The sequence below is a fragment of the Neoarius graeffei genome, chromosome 18 (genome assembly GCF_027579695.1).
Source record: "Neoarius graeffei isolate fNeoGra1 chromosome 18, fNeoGra1.pri, whole genome shotgun sequence".
Taxonomy (NCBI): domain Eukaryota; kingdom Metazoa; phylum Chordata; class Actinopteri; order Siluriformes; family Ariidae; genus Neoarius; species Neoarius graeffei.
The window spans coordinates 23,849,361-23,865,202 of record NC_083586.1 but is presented as its reverse complement, the minus strand read 5'-3'; the positions used below and the strand labels follow the sequence as shown (position 1 = coordinate 23,865,202).

The window sequence follows — 15,842 nt, the reverse complement described above, 5'->3', positions numbered from 1 at the left end:
AAGGGGAAAAAAAACAATTTGAACAGAATCTCACAGTATGATGCTGAAGCTGCCTAAACAATGGAAAATAAAATACCATTTTGGCAAAAATGTCGGCATCCATTAATTTCTTGTATTAAGTAAAAACATAAAGTGCACACAGTCCTTCACTGTAAACATAACACACTTTCAGTAACAGAATTTAAGCCTATATAAACCCTGACTCGCATATGCAGTGTTGCCAGATACTGCTGACGTTTTCCAGCCCAAAATATGTTCAAAACCCACCAAAATGCACTTAAAACCGCCCAATTGGGCGGGAAACCGCTCAATCGGACAACACTGCGCACATGCTGCTTCTCTTGAACGTATACACGGAAGTAAGGCGGAAGGTAGTTTGTCGACGTCACCAAGACGACGCCAACGATTGGTCAAATTTGCGGGAAAGTTGCGGTGATTGGATATAATTGCAACACCGCCCTGAATTCGCGGGGATTGGTTGAATTTGCGTTGATGGTGCAAATCGCGAAATCCTGGAGGGTCTGATAAATATGACCTAAAACAACAACAGATTTTCACACAAGTCCTAAAAGTAGATAAAGAGAACCCAGTGAGACAAAAATATTATACTTGGTCATTTATTTATTGAGGAAAATGATCCAATATTACATATCTGTGAGTGGCAAAAGTATGCGAACCTCTAGGATTAGCAGTTAATTTGAAGGTGAAATTAGTCAGGTGTTTGTCATCCCATTGATTGAAATCAGGTGTGAGTGGGCACCCTGTTTTATTTAAAGGACAGGCATCTATCAAAGTCTGATCTTCACAACACATGTTTGTCATGGCACGGGCAAAGGAGATTTCTGAGGACCTGAGAAAAAGCGTTGTTGATGCTCATCAGGCTGGAAAAGGTTACAAAACCATCTCTAAAGAGTTTGGACTCCACCAATCCACAGTCAGACAGATTGTGTACAAATGGAGGAAATTCAAGACCATTGTTACCCTCCCCAGGAGTGGTCGACCAACAAAGATCACTCCAAGAGCAAGGTATGTAATAGTCGGCGAGGTCACAGAGGACCCCAGGGTAACTTCTAAGCAACTGAAGGCCTCTCTCACATTGGCTAATGTTCATGAGTCCACCATCAGGAGAACACTGAACAACAATGGTGTGCATAGCAGGGGTGCAAGGAGAAAGGCACTGCTCTCCAAAAAGAACATTGCTGCTCGTCTGCAGTTTGCTAAAGATCACGTGGACAAGCCAGAAGGCTATTGGAAAAATGTTTTGTGGACGGATGAGACCAAAATAGAACTTTTTGGTTTAAATGAGAAGCGTTTTGTTTGGAGAAAGGAAACCCCTGCATTCCAGCATAAGAATCTTATCCCATCAGTGAAACATGGTGGTGGTAGTATCATGGTTTGGGCCTGTTTTGCTGCATCTGGGCCAGAATGGCTTGCCATCATTGATGTAACAATGAATTCTGAATTATACCAGCGAATTCTAAAGGAAAATGTCAGGACATCTGTCCATGAACTGAATCTCAAGAGAAGGTGGGTCATGCAGCAAGACAACGACCCTAAGCACACAAGTCGTTCTACCAAAGAATGGTTAAAGAAGAATAAAGTTAATGTTTTAGAATGGCCAAGTCAAAGTCCTGACCTTAATCCAATGGAAATGTTGTGGAAGGACCTGAAGCGAGCAGTTCATGTGAGGAAACCCACCAACATCCCAGAGTTGAAGCTGTTCTGTACGGAGGAATGGGCTAAAATTCCTCCAAGCCGGTGTGCAGGACTGATCAACAGTTACCGCAAACGTTTAGTTGCAGTTATTGCTGCACAAGGGGGTCACACCAGATACTGAAAGCAAAGGTTCACATACTTTTGCCACTCACAGATATGTGATATTGGATCATTTTCCTCAATAAATAAATGACCAAGTATAATATTTTTGTCTCCTTTGTTTAACTGGGTTCTCTTTATCTACTTTTAGGACTTGTGTGAAAATCTGATGTTTTAGGTCGTATTTATGCAGAAATATAGAAAATTCTAAAGGGTTCACAAACTTTCAAGAACCACTGTAGTTTTATGAAGGAAGAGTGGCGCTCCACAGCGATGACTGTTTCAGCAGCCTGGACCTCCTGGTGCTCTGTCATCTGTGTGGAGGAATCCGAGCTCCTTCCTGTAGGATGAGGTAGAGAATATGGACAGGAAGTGAAGTCAGATAGTTATAGTTTAACAGATCTGATTTGTCACAAGGTGTTGATTAATTCTCTATAACAGCAGCTCTCGCAGTAGTGCAGGCTTATATTAGTGCGCTCGTTCTAGTATGTTATCTTTTCCTTCGTAACGGTTCGTTCACTTGTGTGAAGTCTTCTGTCAGGAGACGTTGATGGAAGGAGTCTCCAGTGTCGGAGGTGAAACTAATTTTCAGGTTCCTCAGTAACATGACAAGCAGCATATTTTTATTTTGACATGAAGTGAGAGCAGGAAAGAACGTGTTTCAACGACATTGAAGGCAACTATAAAGGGATAAGTTTGTCATTTTGTAATTAAAGTTTGATATTTGAGTTGATATATGAAGGAGCAAAAACACTCAAACATGCTGTTGTAGGAAAATAATCATGTTTAGGGTTGTAACTTTTGTGTTATTGATTTTCCTCTAACAGCACAACACTGTTTTATTCCTCGTATAGAAGTGCAGGAGAGCATAGTCAGTGTAGCTCGTCTTTTATCCGCTTCAGCAGAAATCATTCCGGTTCTTGTGAATTAAAATTAATGATGGCACAGAGACTCGTGTTACCAACACGCTGCATGGATTCTTCTCTATCTGTACAAATCTCTAACCTGTTCTTCTTCCTTTAACAGAAGTTAACTGAGAATCTGCAGGCTTGGGAGAACATCGGCCAGACCACCAGCCTCAACATCAGGTAAGGAACCAAGAACTTGCGCTCTTTAACTCAGTCTTGAGCGTCATACCGTATCCCTCTTCTACGTGGAGCTGGAACTCGTGTAGTAGTATTAGAATTTGATCATGACTTTTGGAATGAATAAATAAGTTAATATTCCAGTCTGTCCATCACTGTGTGCGTTTGGAACAGAGAGGTCTTTTAGATGGGATTCTATTTCGTGCTGATGTAAACTGTCCAGGATCAACACGACACAAACCCAAAGCACAGCTCCTGAAGTCCTGCTTTATTACTTCGTTCGTTCGTTCTGTCTGTCTGTCTCTTTCTGTCTGTCTGTCTCTTTCTGTCTGTCTGTCTCTTTCTTTCTGTCTGTCTCTGTCTGTCTGTCTGTCTGTCTCTTTCTGTCTGTCTGTCTCTTTCTGTCTGTCTGTCTCTTTCTGTCTGTCTGTCTGTCTGTCTGTCTGTCTGTGTCTGTCTGTCTGTCTGTCTCTGTCTGTCTCTGTCTCTGTCTGTCTCTTTCTGTCTGTCTGTCTGTCTCTTTCTGTCTGTCTTTTTGTCTGTCTGTCTGTCTGTCTGTCTGTCTGTCTCTGTCTGTCTGTCTGTCTGTCTCTGTCTGTCTGTCTGTCTGTCTGTCTCTCTCTTTCTGTCTGTCTGTCTGTCTCTCTCTTTCTGTCTGTCTGTCTTTTTGTGTCTGTCTGTCTGTCTGTCTTTTTGTGTCTGTCTGTCTGTCTGTCTTTTTGTGTCTGTCTGTCTGTCTGTCTCTGTCTGTCTGTCTTTCTTACTTACTTACCATTAATAGCATTTATATCACCGTGCTGTTCTCCGACTTGAAGATATGGAGATGATGGAAGCAGCTGGATGTGGATCAGTGTTCTCCATGGGGTTCTCTCAGACGTTACTGAAATGTTCAGTGTTTCTAACTGATGAGCTGCAGACAATTCACACTCCTCAGGAGTAATTTTCTTCCAATACCAGAGCTGTCAGTCAGCAGGAGGTGTGTTTCAAGTGAACTGGTTTAGGAAGCGTTATTTCATACCATGACCATACCAGATCTGAGTGGGCTTTACATCCACACAGAGAGGGAACGAGAGGGCAGGAATTCATGTTCTGAATGAGAAGTGCTCTTATACAAGTGGCCGTGCTCTGCCTAGGTGTGTGAGAGAGATGTTACACTAAACCCTTTTACTGTGTGAGAGCAGAAAACTATCGGACATCACTGTTTTAATGATTAATATTGAAGAGAAATGAAGTGTCAGTGAATGAATTATTCCCCTTTCAGGGTTTAGTGTTTCTGCCTGCACTCAGTCGTTATTCTCAGGAGTGATCACTGCAGAAACTCACAAGCAGCAGACTGGAAATGCTTTGTGCGATTGTCCCATTTCATATGGTTTTATAGCTCTGTCAAACGTTTATGGTCATATTTATATCAACATATAAAAGTAGCTATAAATGGATACAAGTATGACATGGTTCATTAATATGTAAATCCTCTTCAGCATAGCACTGTTTATAGTAAATAAATTAAAGCTCCGGGTTTTAACAGCAATTTGCATCACTCTGGTGTTGATCATTTCCCTATAGCAGCACACCCCTAATGGTTTTATTCCTTCCTTAATAAATGAAGTGAAATCTGTAATAACTTTTCTTTCTTGCAAAAACTCATTTCAGGACATGATGTCTAGAAATATCATTCCATCCTAATGTACTGTGAGAAGGAAATCCTGTCATGTTGATGGTTTTCTTCATAATGACACCAGGACTCGCTGTTTAAAGCTGGCAATCATCGATTAATTCACTTCTGCTGATTAAAATCCCTGAATTTTTATTAATATTCCCAAAGTAGGGATTAATAATGAGGCTGTAATGGAATGCATGCTTCCAAAAACATGATAATCCTGACCACAGGAGGGTGCTCTGATCAAACAAAATCAGTCTGGATTTTTTTTTTTTTCCTGTCCTGTTCTGTTTACGCATCACGCCCATGAAGAGCCTGCGTGTGTATCTGTCAGTCAGTCTTATGGTGAGATGTGTAAAATGTTGAGGCTTTATTTGGTCACACACACTCGTGTCTTATTTCTCTGCACTCCTTTTAAGCAGTGAAATACTCTTCATCGCCCTCTCTGCATGCCTTTATAAATAATTGTATATAAAAATCTGCGTAAACATACTGCAGAATTGTTGCTTTAGCTTTACCATTAGCGCTGTCAGTTCTCCAACTCTGGATTCTGATTGCCTGGAATGTGTTTCTGTAGTAACCGCTAATCACCCGGCGGGCGATCCACATGAACAGATTAAAAATCATTGAGGCGGTAAAGTTTTCTTTCAGGAAACGTTGATTTCTGTCATCTTTATGGAAGGAGCCTCTGATGGCAGTGCAGAGGAGTTTGCACTTTACAGTTTCTCGGTAACAAAAAAAAACTAAACAAAACCCAACAACCTGTTCGAATTTTTTTTCTTATTAACTTTGAGAGAAATAAAGCAAGGATGCTGAAGGAACGACCGTTTACAGCTGCTATCATGAAAACAAGAGCTTCCACATTAACTGTAACCATAAATGGATAAATTATTTTTAATGAATAGAAAATTGTGATCATTGGTAAGTTGCTGTGGTGTTAGAATAATCGGTAGAGGGAGGTAGAGAGAGATGGGTTTTGGCATTGCTGATTTATGGCCCTTTTCCACTACCCTTTTTCAGCTCACTTCAGCCCGACACGGCTCGCGTTTCGACTACCTCAGAGCAGCACGACTCAGCTCACTTCAGCCCTGCTCAGCACCCAAAACTCGCACGGTTTTGGAGTGGGGCTGAAGCGAGCCAAACCAAGCCGAGTGGGGCTAGGGGCGTGAGGAGACACTCCCCTGTGCACTGATTGGTGAGGAGTGTCCTCACATGCCCAGACACGCCCCGCGAGCACGCTGGGATCTGTAAACACCGTAAACCCGGAAGAAGAAGAATTACGAATTACGAGAATTTCTGAAGCCTTATGCGCCTCGCCTCATCTATACGCTCTTGCCAGTATCTGTTGGCGTTGTCGGTGACAACAAGCCACAGCACCAAGACCAGCAACACTAATGACTCCATGTTTATTGTTTACTATCCGGGTCGTGAGACTACCGCTTAAAAGGTCACTGATGTCACTGTTTGCGCCACCTAACGACATCACGTGATGTCCACCCACTTTCGCTAACTCCACCCAGTGTGTCCACCCACTTCCAGCCAGCACGGTTCAGCGCGGTTGTAGTCGAAATGCAACTCCAACAGCCCCACTCAGCTCGACTCAGCCCAACTCCGCACCGCACGGCTCAGCCCGACTCAGCCGCGCTGGTAGTGGAAAAGTGGCATTAGTTTCCAGTTTGAACACTTGTCTGTTCCCTTTACAGTATTGGCACAAAATATGGAAACACCTACCAAAAATGACAAAACAACCCAAAATTTGACCTTTTTGTTCTCAAGTTCTCTTAGCAAAGTAACCATTTTCATAATCCCAAACAAATGCTACAAGTAACCAGAGTAAATCATTTTATAAAATATCAATATTTGGTATGGAACCCCTTGACTCTGTGCAGTGCACTGAGATGATCAGGCATGCGATCATAAAGTTTATGAATCAAATCAAGTGGAATTGATCTCCATATGTCTTGCAACACTTCCCAGAGCTGTGGCATGTTCGAAGGAGCCCTTTTCACCTTCTCTCGCGCCATGTAGGTCCAGACTTGCTCAATTATATTCATGTCAGGACTTCAGGTTGGCCAATCAAGAATTGTCAAGCTGCCGTTTTGTAAATCCTGTTTAACCACCCTGGCTGTGTGTTTTGGGTCATTATCTTGCTGGAAGATAAAGTTGTTGCCAATGAGGGCTCTTCCAGAAGGCACAGCATGATGGATAAGGATTTGCCTGCACTTGTCAGTAGTGACGGTCCCATCTATTTTGTCGAGATGACCAACTCCATTGTAGGTGATTGCTCCCCATGCTTGCAGGGCCCCTCTGCCGTGTTTTACTGTGGGAGAAATAGTTTGCCTTGTATCTTTCTCCCTTTCTGCACCTGACATACTGCCGCATAACGTTGCCAAATAATTCAAATTTCTTCTTATCTGAGAACATGACCCTTTTCCACTGCTCAGAAGTCCAACTCCTGTGAATTTTTGCCCAGTTAAGTCTCTTCTGCTTATTTCCACCTCTCAACGAAGGTTTGTGCACTGACACATGACCTTTGAGGCCTTCTGCTGAGAGCGTCTTCCTAACCAGTCATGGGGAGACTTCCTCGCCTGTAGCATCTTGGAGGTCCTGTGCCAGTTCCTTGCTTGATTTCTTCCTCTCTCATAGGGATGTAGTCTTGAGGTACTAGACATCAGCTTTAGTCAACTTTTTCTTCCTTTCTTTGCCTGAAATGTTCTTGAAGTTCCCGGTCTTCTGGTGACGCTGAAGGCGTTTCCAGACAGCACTGTGGGTCATGTGCACGGACGGACAAAATGAGAAGAGTCACCATGGAACATGATGTTTGCGGATGATATTGTGATGTGGTGAAAGTAGAAAGGAGGTAAAGTTGGGTTTGGAGAGATGGAGGTATGCATTGGAATGAAGGTGAGCAATGCATGTGCATCAATGAGAATGGGGATGAGAGTGGAGTGAAGATGCAAGGAGTAGACGTAAAGAAAGTTGGTGAATTCAAGTACCTGGGGCCAACTGTGGAGGAAAATGGGGGCTGCGATAGTGAGGTAAGAAAGAGAGTGCAGGCAGGGTGGAACAGTTGGAGAAGGATTTCGGGAGTCATTTGTGATAGGAAGGTCCCAGCAAAAGTGAAAGGTAAGATGTGATGGGAGTGACCAGGTTGGACAGCATAAGGAACGAGCACGTCAGAGGGACGGCACATGTGGAGAGCTTGGGAATTAAACTGAGAAAGATGAAACTGAGATGGCATGGGCACATCCTGAGAAGAGGTGCAGAACATGTTGGAAGGAGAACGTTGAGGATGGAGCTGCCAGACACACGAAAACAAGGAAGGCCAAAGAGGAGATACATGGATGTGGTGAGAGAGGGCATGAAAGTGGCAGGTGTGGTAGAGAAGCATGCGAAAGACAGGGGGCAACGGAGATGAAAGATCCGCTGTAGCGACCTCTAATCAGGAATAGCCAGAAGACGACGACTGTGGGTCACATGCAGTTTCTTTGCTATGGCTCGGTATGAATGGCCCTCCTCCCTCAAAACCTTCATCCTAATTCGCTGCTCTTCTGTAGTTTCTCTCTCTGGTGCCATTTCTGCCTGTTGTCTGGCTGTGGTCAGAGGATAAATACTTTTTTCTAATGAATTATTTGTCGAGACCACATGATTCTGTGGAGCAATTAGCACATCATGGTAGGATTGCGGCGGCACGGTGGTGTAGTGGTTAGCACTGTCGCCTCACAGCAAGAAGGTCCTGAGTATGAGCCCAACAGCTGGCGAGGGCCTTTCTGTGTGGAGTTTGCATGTTCTCCCCGTGTCCGCATGGGTTTCCTCCGGGTGCTCCGGTTTCCCCCACAGTCCAAAGACATGCAGGTTAGGCTAATTGGTGGACCGTAGGTGTGAGTATGAATAGTTGTCTCTGTGTCAGCCCTGTGATAACCTGGCGACTTGTCCAGGGTGTATCCCGCCTCTTGCCCATAGTCAGCTGGGATAGACTCCAGCTTGCCTGCGACCCTGTAGAACAGGATCAGTGGCTACAGATAATGGATGGATGAGTGGTAGGACTGCCCAACAAGGAGCGATTTAAGAAGGTTTTTGGGGCTAAACTAGACAAAAAGAGATACTATTTCCAATGTTATGATGTTTATCACACAACAATGGTCAAAATTGCTAAATGTAGTGTTTTCATGGTTAAAGTATAAAATTGTGGTTAAAAGGTCTCTCTGTATGTCCATAATGTATTTCAGTTGCTTTCAATGCAGGTTCTGATGTCATTTGCACTGATGAAGTATGCAAAATTGATCTTTTCTTAGGCGTTTCCATATTTTGTGCCACTACATCCCAGAGCCTGAATTAGACTTTATGCAGCATGTTGAGGTTCATACAACAGGTCCGGGGTGTGTTCACGTAGTTTCTCTGGAAGGTCTTGCTGGTGGTGGTGGTGGTGTTGTTGTATTTAGGGTGCACTACAGGGTGGCGGTGGTGATGGAGGTATAGTATTTAGGGTGCAAGACAGGATGGTGGCTGATCTTGAGAGAGGGAGATAAAGTATAAGATCAGCAATGTGTGAGTTAGTGTGATGATCTGCCCCTCCTTTAGCCTGGGTACAGGAAGTGTTTAAGCATGCAAGTCAGGAGCTAATTTCATGGTGTCTGCTGCCTTCTCCAGCCTCATCTTCTATAATTACACTTAATGATTCACGGAAATAATCATGCGGTCTCGTTAAAAAAAAAAAGTTTACTTGCATTAATGAGTGGAGTGGTGATGACATTTAAGGCTTCAGTTTATCAGAAAGTTTTGATAACACTAATTACAGGTTCATCCTCAACATCTTCATTCACCGAATCATCACATTTAATTATCTCCAGTAGAACACTTTTTTTTTTTTTTTTTTTTTAAATCTCTTCACTCTTTAACCTTTATTACGAAGATATCTGGTGAATTTAGTTTATTTAGGGAACTTAATGTGACCACATTCACTAAAACTGGATGGAATGAACCACTGGGTCATGTGCTGTTGGAGGAAAAATAATCAAGGACAGCATGTTGTGATGGAGCAGAGTCACTGCACTCGCACCACGCTTATCAGTGTTTTATTCCTTGACGGCAACTTAGGCCTAGGTCACAACCGGCCGTACGTGCTCCTACGGCCGGTCTACGTGCAAAAAACGCAAGAAACGCACGGAGGGCGCGCGTGTGACGTGCTGATTTTCGAGCCGTAGACCGGCCGCAGAGGTTCTTTGTCTTGTCATGTCAAACAAACTCTACGGGCGCTTACGTTTTTTTTCAGGTTGCAAGACAAACTTGCGGCCAACGTGCGTCTTTCTCCACGAACAAAAAAAAAAAAAACAGCGATTTGGGGAAACGCCAAAAATCGTACAGCCAAAAAATTGTACGTCCGGTTGTGACCTACACATTAATGATTGTTTTTTATTAAGTAACATCATGTTTATCCGTGGAATGTTCAAGGAACATGTTCTGGTTATCAGTTCTAGCAGCTGTAACTACCTTTCACTATCTGTCAGAGCTGCAGTTTTGGAGAATTAATCACCTGATCAATCACATTGCAGCCGCGGTGGAAGTGATCATCGTTTACAGAGGAACTGGCTGTGCGTGTGTGTCACCGTGTTCTGCTGCAGTTAACTCATGAATCACAGCTCTTTGTTTATGGGAGGATGATGTGATGACACTAAGCAGTAGTGTGTTGATTGGTTGAGGGATAATTTAATATCGAGTTTGATGCTCTGGATTGAGAGGTAAAGGCGAGCCATAATGAGGTTCAGGGAAGTCTGTTAGTTTGTGTGAGATTTTCTGAACGTTTCTGTTGTGTGTGTTGTTCCTCTGTAGTGCATCACCTGAAATAAGATCAAGTCATTTTGTTCACAGGAAGCCAGAGGATTTGTCCAGGGAAGTGATGCAGATCCAGCAGAGAGAGCTGAGTCTCAAACAGCACAACTGCACTCTGAGCAGCAAGTGAGCTACACACACCACTCGCACCACACCGTACATACTACACAACACGCACTGTGCGCCGCGCCGGTTAATTTGTGTAGAGCCGGAAGGAGTCTCCAGTGTCTGTGCTCTCATGCCTACTGTTACACTTTTTGTTCTTTTTAGCAGATTTTTATTTTTGTTAAAAATAATTAATGAATTTAAAGTTTTAGAAACGTATGCTGTGTTCACATATATACCGGTACGATAGTGGTATAACTGTATCGATACAAAGTATACCGGTACACTTTAGTGCATCCGTCCACACTAGCGAGAAATGTTTGCGGTTTTCTTTCACGGAAGTTGAAATGCGCGTGCGCGAAATGTTTCCGTGGTTACCGAGTAACCTCCTTCCGAGAACATGGCGGATGAAACAACGTGTGCGTGCTTTTTGTTGTCAGTGTACAGTCTGTATTTCTGGTGGTCATTTATTCAGTCGAATTGTATAAAACGCGCGAGGCAGTTGAGAAAGAAACAAACGAAACTCCGTTCTTCACTATTTTATTCAGCGAAGACATCGATTGAGGTGTGTGACTTTGCGCATGCGCATTATATCTGTATCGATACAGGACCGCTTCATCTGTCCACACTACAGTGAAGCGCTACAGTACCGATACTGTACCGGTACGAAACCCATACATTTGTGGGTTTCGTACCGATACAGTTATACCGCTACAGTACCGGTATAGTTGCTAGTGTGGACCGGTGTTGCGGTACGAAAGTAGTTTCGTATCGGTATAAAATCCCTAGTGTGGACAGGGTAGTAAATGCATCTAAAATCAGGACATTTGATTTAGAACAATCTTGCAAGAAATATTAGATAAATTTACTTGTATTCAAGATATTTTTACTCTCTAAGCTTTTAAATACACTTCTGACAGGACAGTACACCTCTTGAAACCTGTGTGGAGGTGTCTGATGTAAGTGTTCGCTTTATACGGTATAAATTAGGAGCATTGCTGTCGATATTACTGTCTAAACTTCATAAAGACATGGAGCTGCTGATTATGATGGTGTTAACAGACGTTTTAACACAGAAGCTCGTAAAAACTGAGTGACTTGACTGTGCTTTGGTTTCATTAAGTATGATGAATGTCGAGGGTCGTTCTGAAGTCACATGTTTTTATTGGAAATGTTTTAGGTTTTATTGAAGCAGCAAATTTTCTGTGTTTATGGCCAATAGGGCTGCATTTACAGAGCTGATTAACCACAGCAGTGTGTGTGTACTGATCTGATCAGTGTTGGTAGGACACACATGATTGCAGTCCTGACTCTCAAAGCTCCAGCCGTTAACTGGGAGTGGAATATTAGCAAATAAAGGGAGCGGAAATTATCAATGGTCAATTACGACCGACGGAGGCCTACTAAAGGGAACATAAAACCCGTGACTGGCTAGTGCATTTTTTTTTTTATATGAAAGTACACTACCGTTCAAAAGTTTGGGGTCACTTTGAAATGTCCTTATTTTTGAAAGAAAAGCACTGTTCTTTTCAATGAAGATCACTTTAAACTAATCAGAAATCCACTCTATACATTGCTAATGTGGTAAATGACTATTCTAGCTGCAAATGTCTGGTTTTTGGTGCAATATCTCCATAGGTGTATAGAGGCCCATTTCCAGCAACTCTCACTCCAGTGTTCTAATGGTACAATGTGTTTGCTCATTCCCTCAGAAGGCTAATGGATGATTAGAAAACCCTTGTACAATCATGTTAGCACAGCTGAAAACAGTTGAGCTCTTTAGAGAAGCTATAAAACTGACCTTCCTTTGAGCAGATTGAGGCTACATCCACACGACAACGGCAACGAGATTTTTAAAAAAAAAATATCGCGTCCACATGGGCAATGGATCAGTAAAATATCAGGTACATATGGCAACGCTTGCTGAAAACGATGCAATACACATGCCACACCTCAAGGTGCGCTGTGTGGGTGCAATCAGTTAATTATTGAAATTAAGTGATCAATCTCATCAGTCTCATTAAATTTGAAGGTTAATAATTAAAACGAATCAATCCCATTGAATCGTTTACTTTGACTCATTTGAATTGAATCATACCATAGAATCACTCATTTGAAGTGAATCGTTCAACAAATCATTTAGTGAATCGTATAGTGAATTGTTCAATGAATAATTTAGTGAATCGTTCAGTGAATCATTTAGTGAATCATACCATTAATCCTGGTGCTTAATAATAAATTACCAACAGCTAGATTATGGTATATTTCCAAATTATTACAATCACTTACCACATTACATAACTTTTATATGCACCCTTTTGAATTCGAGGGAGATTGGGGACTTCATATATTGTTCACACAAATAAACACAGTTTGTTTAATAAATGAATTTATTATAACAAAGATAAAAATAATAAATCAATATATACAAGCAGTGAGGTGTGTGTATGGCCTAGCTTGTTGCTAGCTAAAACAAAGGAATGTTATCTAAGTAGAACAAAGGATTAGCTCTGTTGTTATTGTGTGCTTGTGTGTGTGTGTGAAGGACTTGACCATGTGTTTAGCCTCGTGTAGCTAACTACATGTGGTGGAGGCCTAGATTAGCCTTGTGTTGCTAGTGTGTGTTTGTGAACGGCCCTATGGCCTAGCTAAAGTGTGTTTGTTAGGCCTGGTGAGGCCTACTGAGCACGTGTCGCTAAAGACAAAGGGAAGCTATCTAAAGTGTATCAGGCCTGTTGAACACGTGTTTTCTCAGTAACAAAGATTCCACACTCATAACATTATCAAACTCACTGAAGCCTTGATAAGGTCAAAATGTATGATAAGGAAATTAAAATGTTAGTAAGCAAAGAAAAGCATGCGCAGCCTATCTATTAAATAATTGAGAGAACATAGAACCAAAATAAATCAACACGCTGCGTGTCTAACAGTGTAACAGATAAACCTGGGTTTAAATTCACACTATTCCAATAAAAGCAAATTCCTAAGACTATCCTAATTATGCCCAAATGCCAAAATCTTACTTAATCCTGCCTTTAGCAAGATATGAAGAACTATTCGCCGGTGTAGTTTCGGGCCTCGCCGTGGGAGCACGTGAGCCGCTCGTGATGGAGGCGTAGAAAACTTTCGGGTCCAGCGGAGCACTTGGGTGGTTCCCGTGGAAAGCAGAGGATTCTTGGTCCGAACCTCAGCGTTCGTGAGGAAAAGTCTCTGATCAGAATAAGATGCACAGCGCTTTTGAGTTAAAAAGGATTCAATCGCTTCTTAACTTTTAACTGCCTGGGCTGCAGTCGTGACGTCACTTCTAATACGAAGACACCGGTTGTAACTCAGGTTGAGTTTAAAGATCGCGCTATTCTGGACTTTTACCTTGGCCAGTGGTTAGGCACAGAATGCGCTGGATGGTGAATCTTGCAAGAAAGAAGACGTCTTTTTGGCGGAGAGCATGTCTTTTCTGCGTCTAGCTTCCTTGAAAACCGGACGTGAGAGACAAAATGGCAGAGCTTCCGCCTGGACTTATACGCGCATGGCGGACTGACGTAGATGATCCCGCCCACGCGTGACGTAGGTCACGCGGAAGTTGCCTGGGAATTGTAGTTCTGACACAAGATGGCGGCATGATACCTACAGCTGTAAGACAGTCCCATCGGAGACACCAGAGCAATAGAAGAAGTAAGGACGCATGCGCATAAACTATTATGTGCGAGACTTCATATTAGCCACAGTCAGAAAAATCTGTTCGTAAAATTACGTTATAATGACCAAATACAACGAAAAGTATTTTTCCAGTCTCACCTGTGAAAGGTACCGTATTTTCTGGACTATAGAGCGCACCTGTATATAAGCCGCATCCGCTCTATTTTTTTAAAAAAATTAAAAAAAAGATATACAAGCCGCACCGGGCTATAAGCCGCAGATATCTATGTTGAAAAATTAGATATTTACTGCATGTACAGAACGATTTTGTACTGTAAATGTACATGTATGTACCTGAACAGATTCTTTCCGAACAGTGCCTTTTAACACAGCAGCAACTTTGCTGATTAAAACGGAACAGAACCAAGAGAAAATAACCAGTATTTATTTACCTTCATTTCTCCTGTGTTTGAAACCACAAGTCACTTTAATCATCTTCGCTGGATTTGAAAATAATTACCAGTTAGTAATTTGTCGTGCGTGTTCTATCTATCTGCTAAAGATCTGCTAATTCTTCTTTGCATTGATTTTTCGTCTATCTTATTTTTGATTCTACTTCCGGTTAGAGCGCCCCTAGCGGTGGAAGAAAAATCCACAGAATAGCCGCACCTTTGTATAAGCCGCATGGTTCAAAACCTAGGAAAAAAGTAGCGGCTTATAGTCCAGAAAATACGGTAATCCCATGTGATCTCGTTTGGACGGCAAACCTGTTGGTACAGTTAAACGCAGCACATGAACGAGGCATCTTTATTCTCCGCTTTGCCCCATCCAATATGGCGGCGAGGATGACGTATGATTCTACGTGGAAGGCGGCGTCTTTAATGGTCCGGAATAAATTGAATGCTACACGTTGATGGATTAATTTGTTCTTCTGCGCCCTTTTTGAGGAATGTATTGTAGGACTTAAACCAACATCTGAAGAGGTGAGATCGCTCCTTTTTTTTTCCCTATTTTTGCTGGCGGGATTGACTCTGCCCTAAGGGCTATTCTCTCTCTCTCTCTCTCTCTCTCTCTCTCTCTCTCTCTCTCTCTCTCTCTCTCACGTTGCACCATTACACAATAAATATTCACAGTGAAAATATTTTGTAAGCGCGTTTCATGAACCAAGTTATAGCAGGCTTTCATCTAAACGGGGGAACAGGGGCGCTGCGCCCTCTTACTGTTACTGGTGGTAAATAAAAGTGTGACTTTTCATGGAAAACACACAATTGTCTGGGTGACCCCAAAACTTTTGAACGGGAGTGTATGTCCCTTTACACACTCATCCAGAATGGTAATTTTGCACAAGGCCATCTGTCTACAGCAGAAAAAAAATAAAATAAAACGAGTCTGGAAAAATCCTAAGGGAGTCTGGAGCCAGATTCGTGACGTTACCTGCAGAAGCGCCAGCAGGCTGCACGAGCTTTGCACGGTTTCAGTCCACAGCCTGTGTAGACCAAGCGCCCCCATTTCTCTCTCATTGTCCGGTCTTTTGGGAAACGATGAGTACTAATCCCATCAAGATTGGTGTTGCTACACCCTCCTACGATACATCTGTTAACCATTTTAATAATTACATGATAACGTTGAAGAAATTTGCAGAAAACCACCAGGTCGTTTTCTCATAAACAAACCAGCACTGACGTAGAAGTCAGAGGGAGGCGTCCCGCACGCGA

General features: G+C 42.6%; 1 protein-coding gene across 5 annotated transcripts in view; it reads left to right on the top strand.

Moving 5' to 3' along the window:
- The window catches only part of mad1l1 (mitotic arrest deficient 1 like 1), a 115,359-nt gene that overhangs the window by 24,603 nt on the left and 74,914 nt on the right, over positions 1 to 15,842 (top strand). For all 5 annotated transcript variants that reach the window (XM_060898577.1, XM_060898574.1, XM_060898575.1 and 2 more), the window contains 2 exons: positions 2,842 to 2,903; positions 10,426 to 10,512. In XM_060898577.1, the coding sequence (XP_060754560.1) occupies positions 2,842 to 2,903; positions 10,426 to 10,512 (149 nt within the window). The remainder of the gene's footprint in view (positions 1 to 2,841; positions 2,904 to 10,425; positions 10,513 to 15,842) is intronic.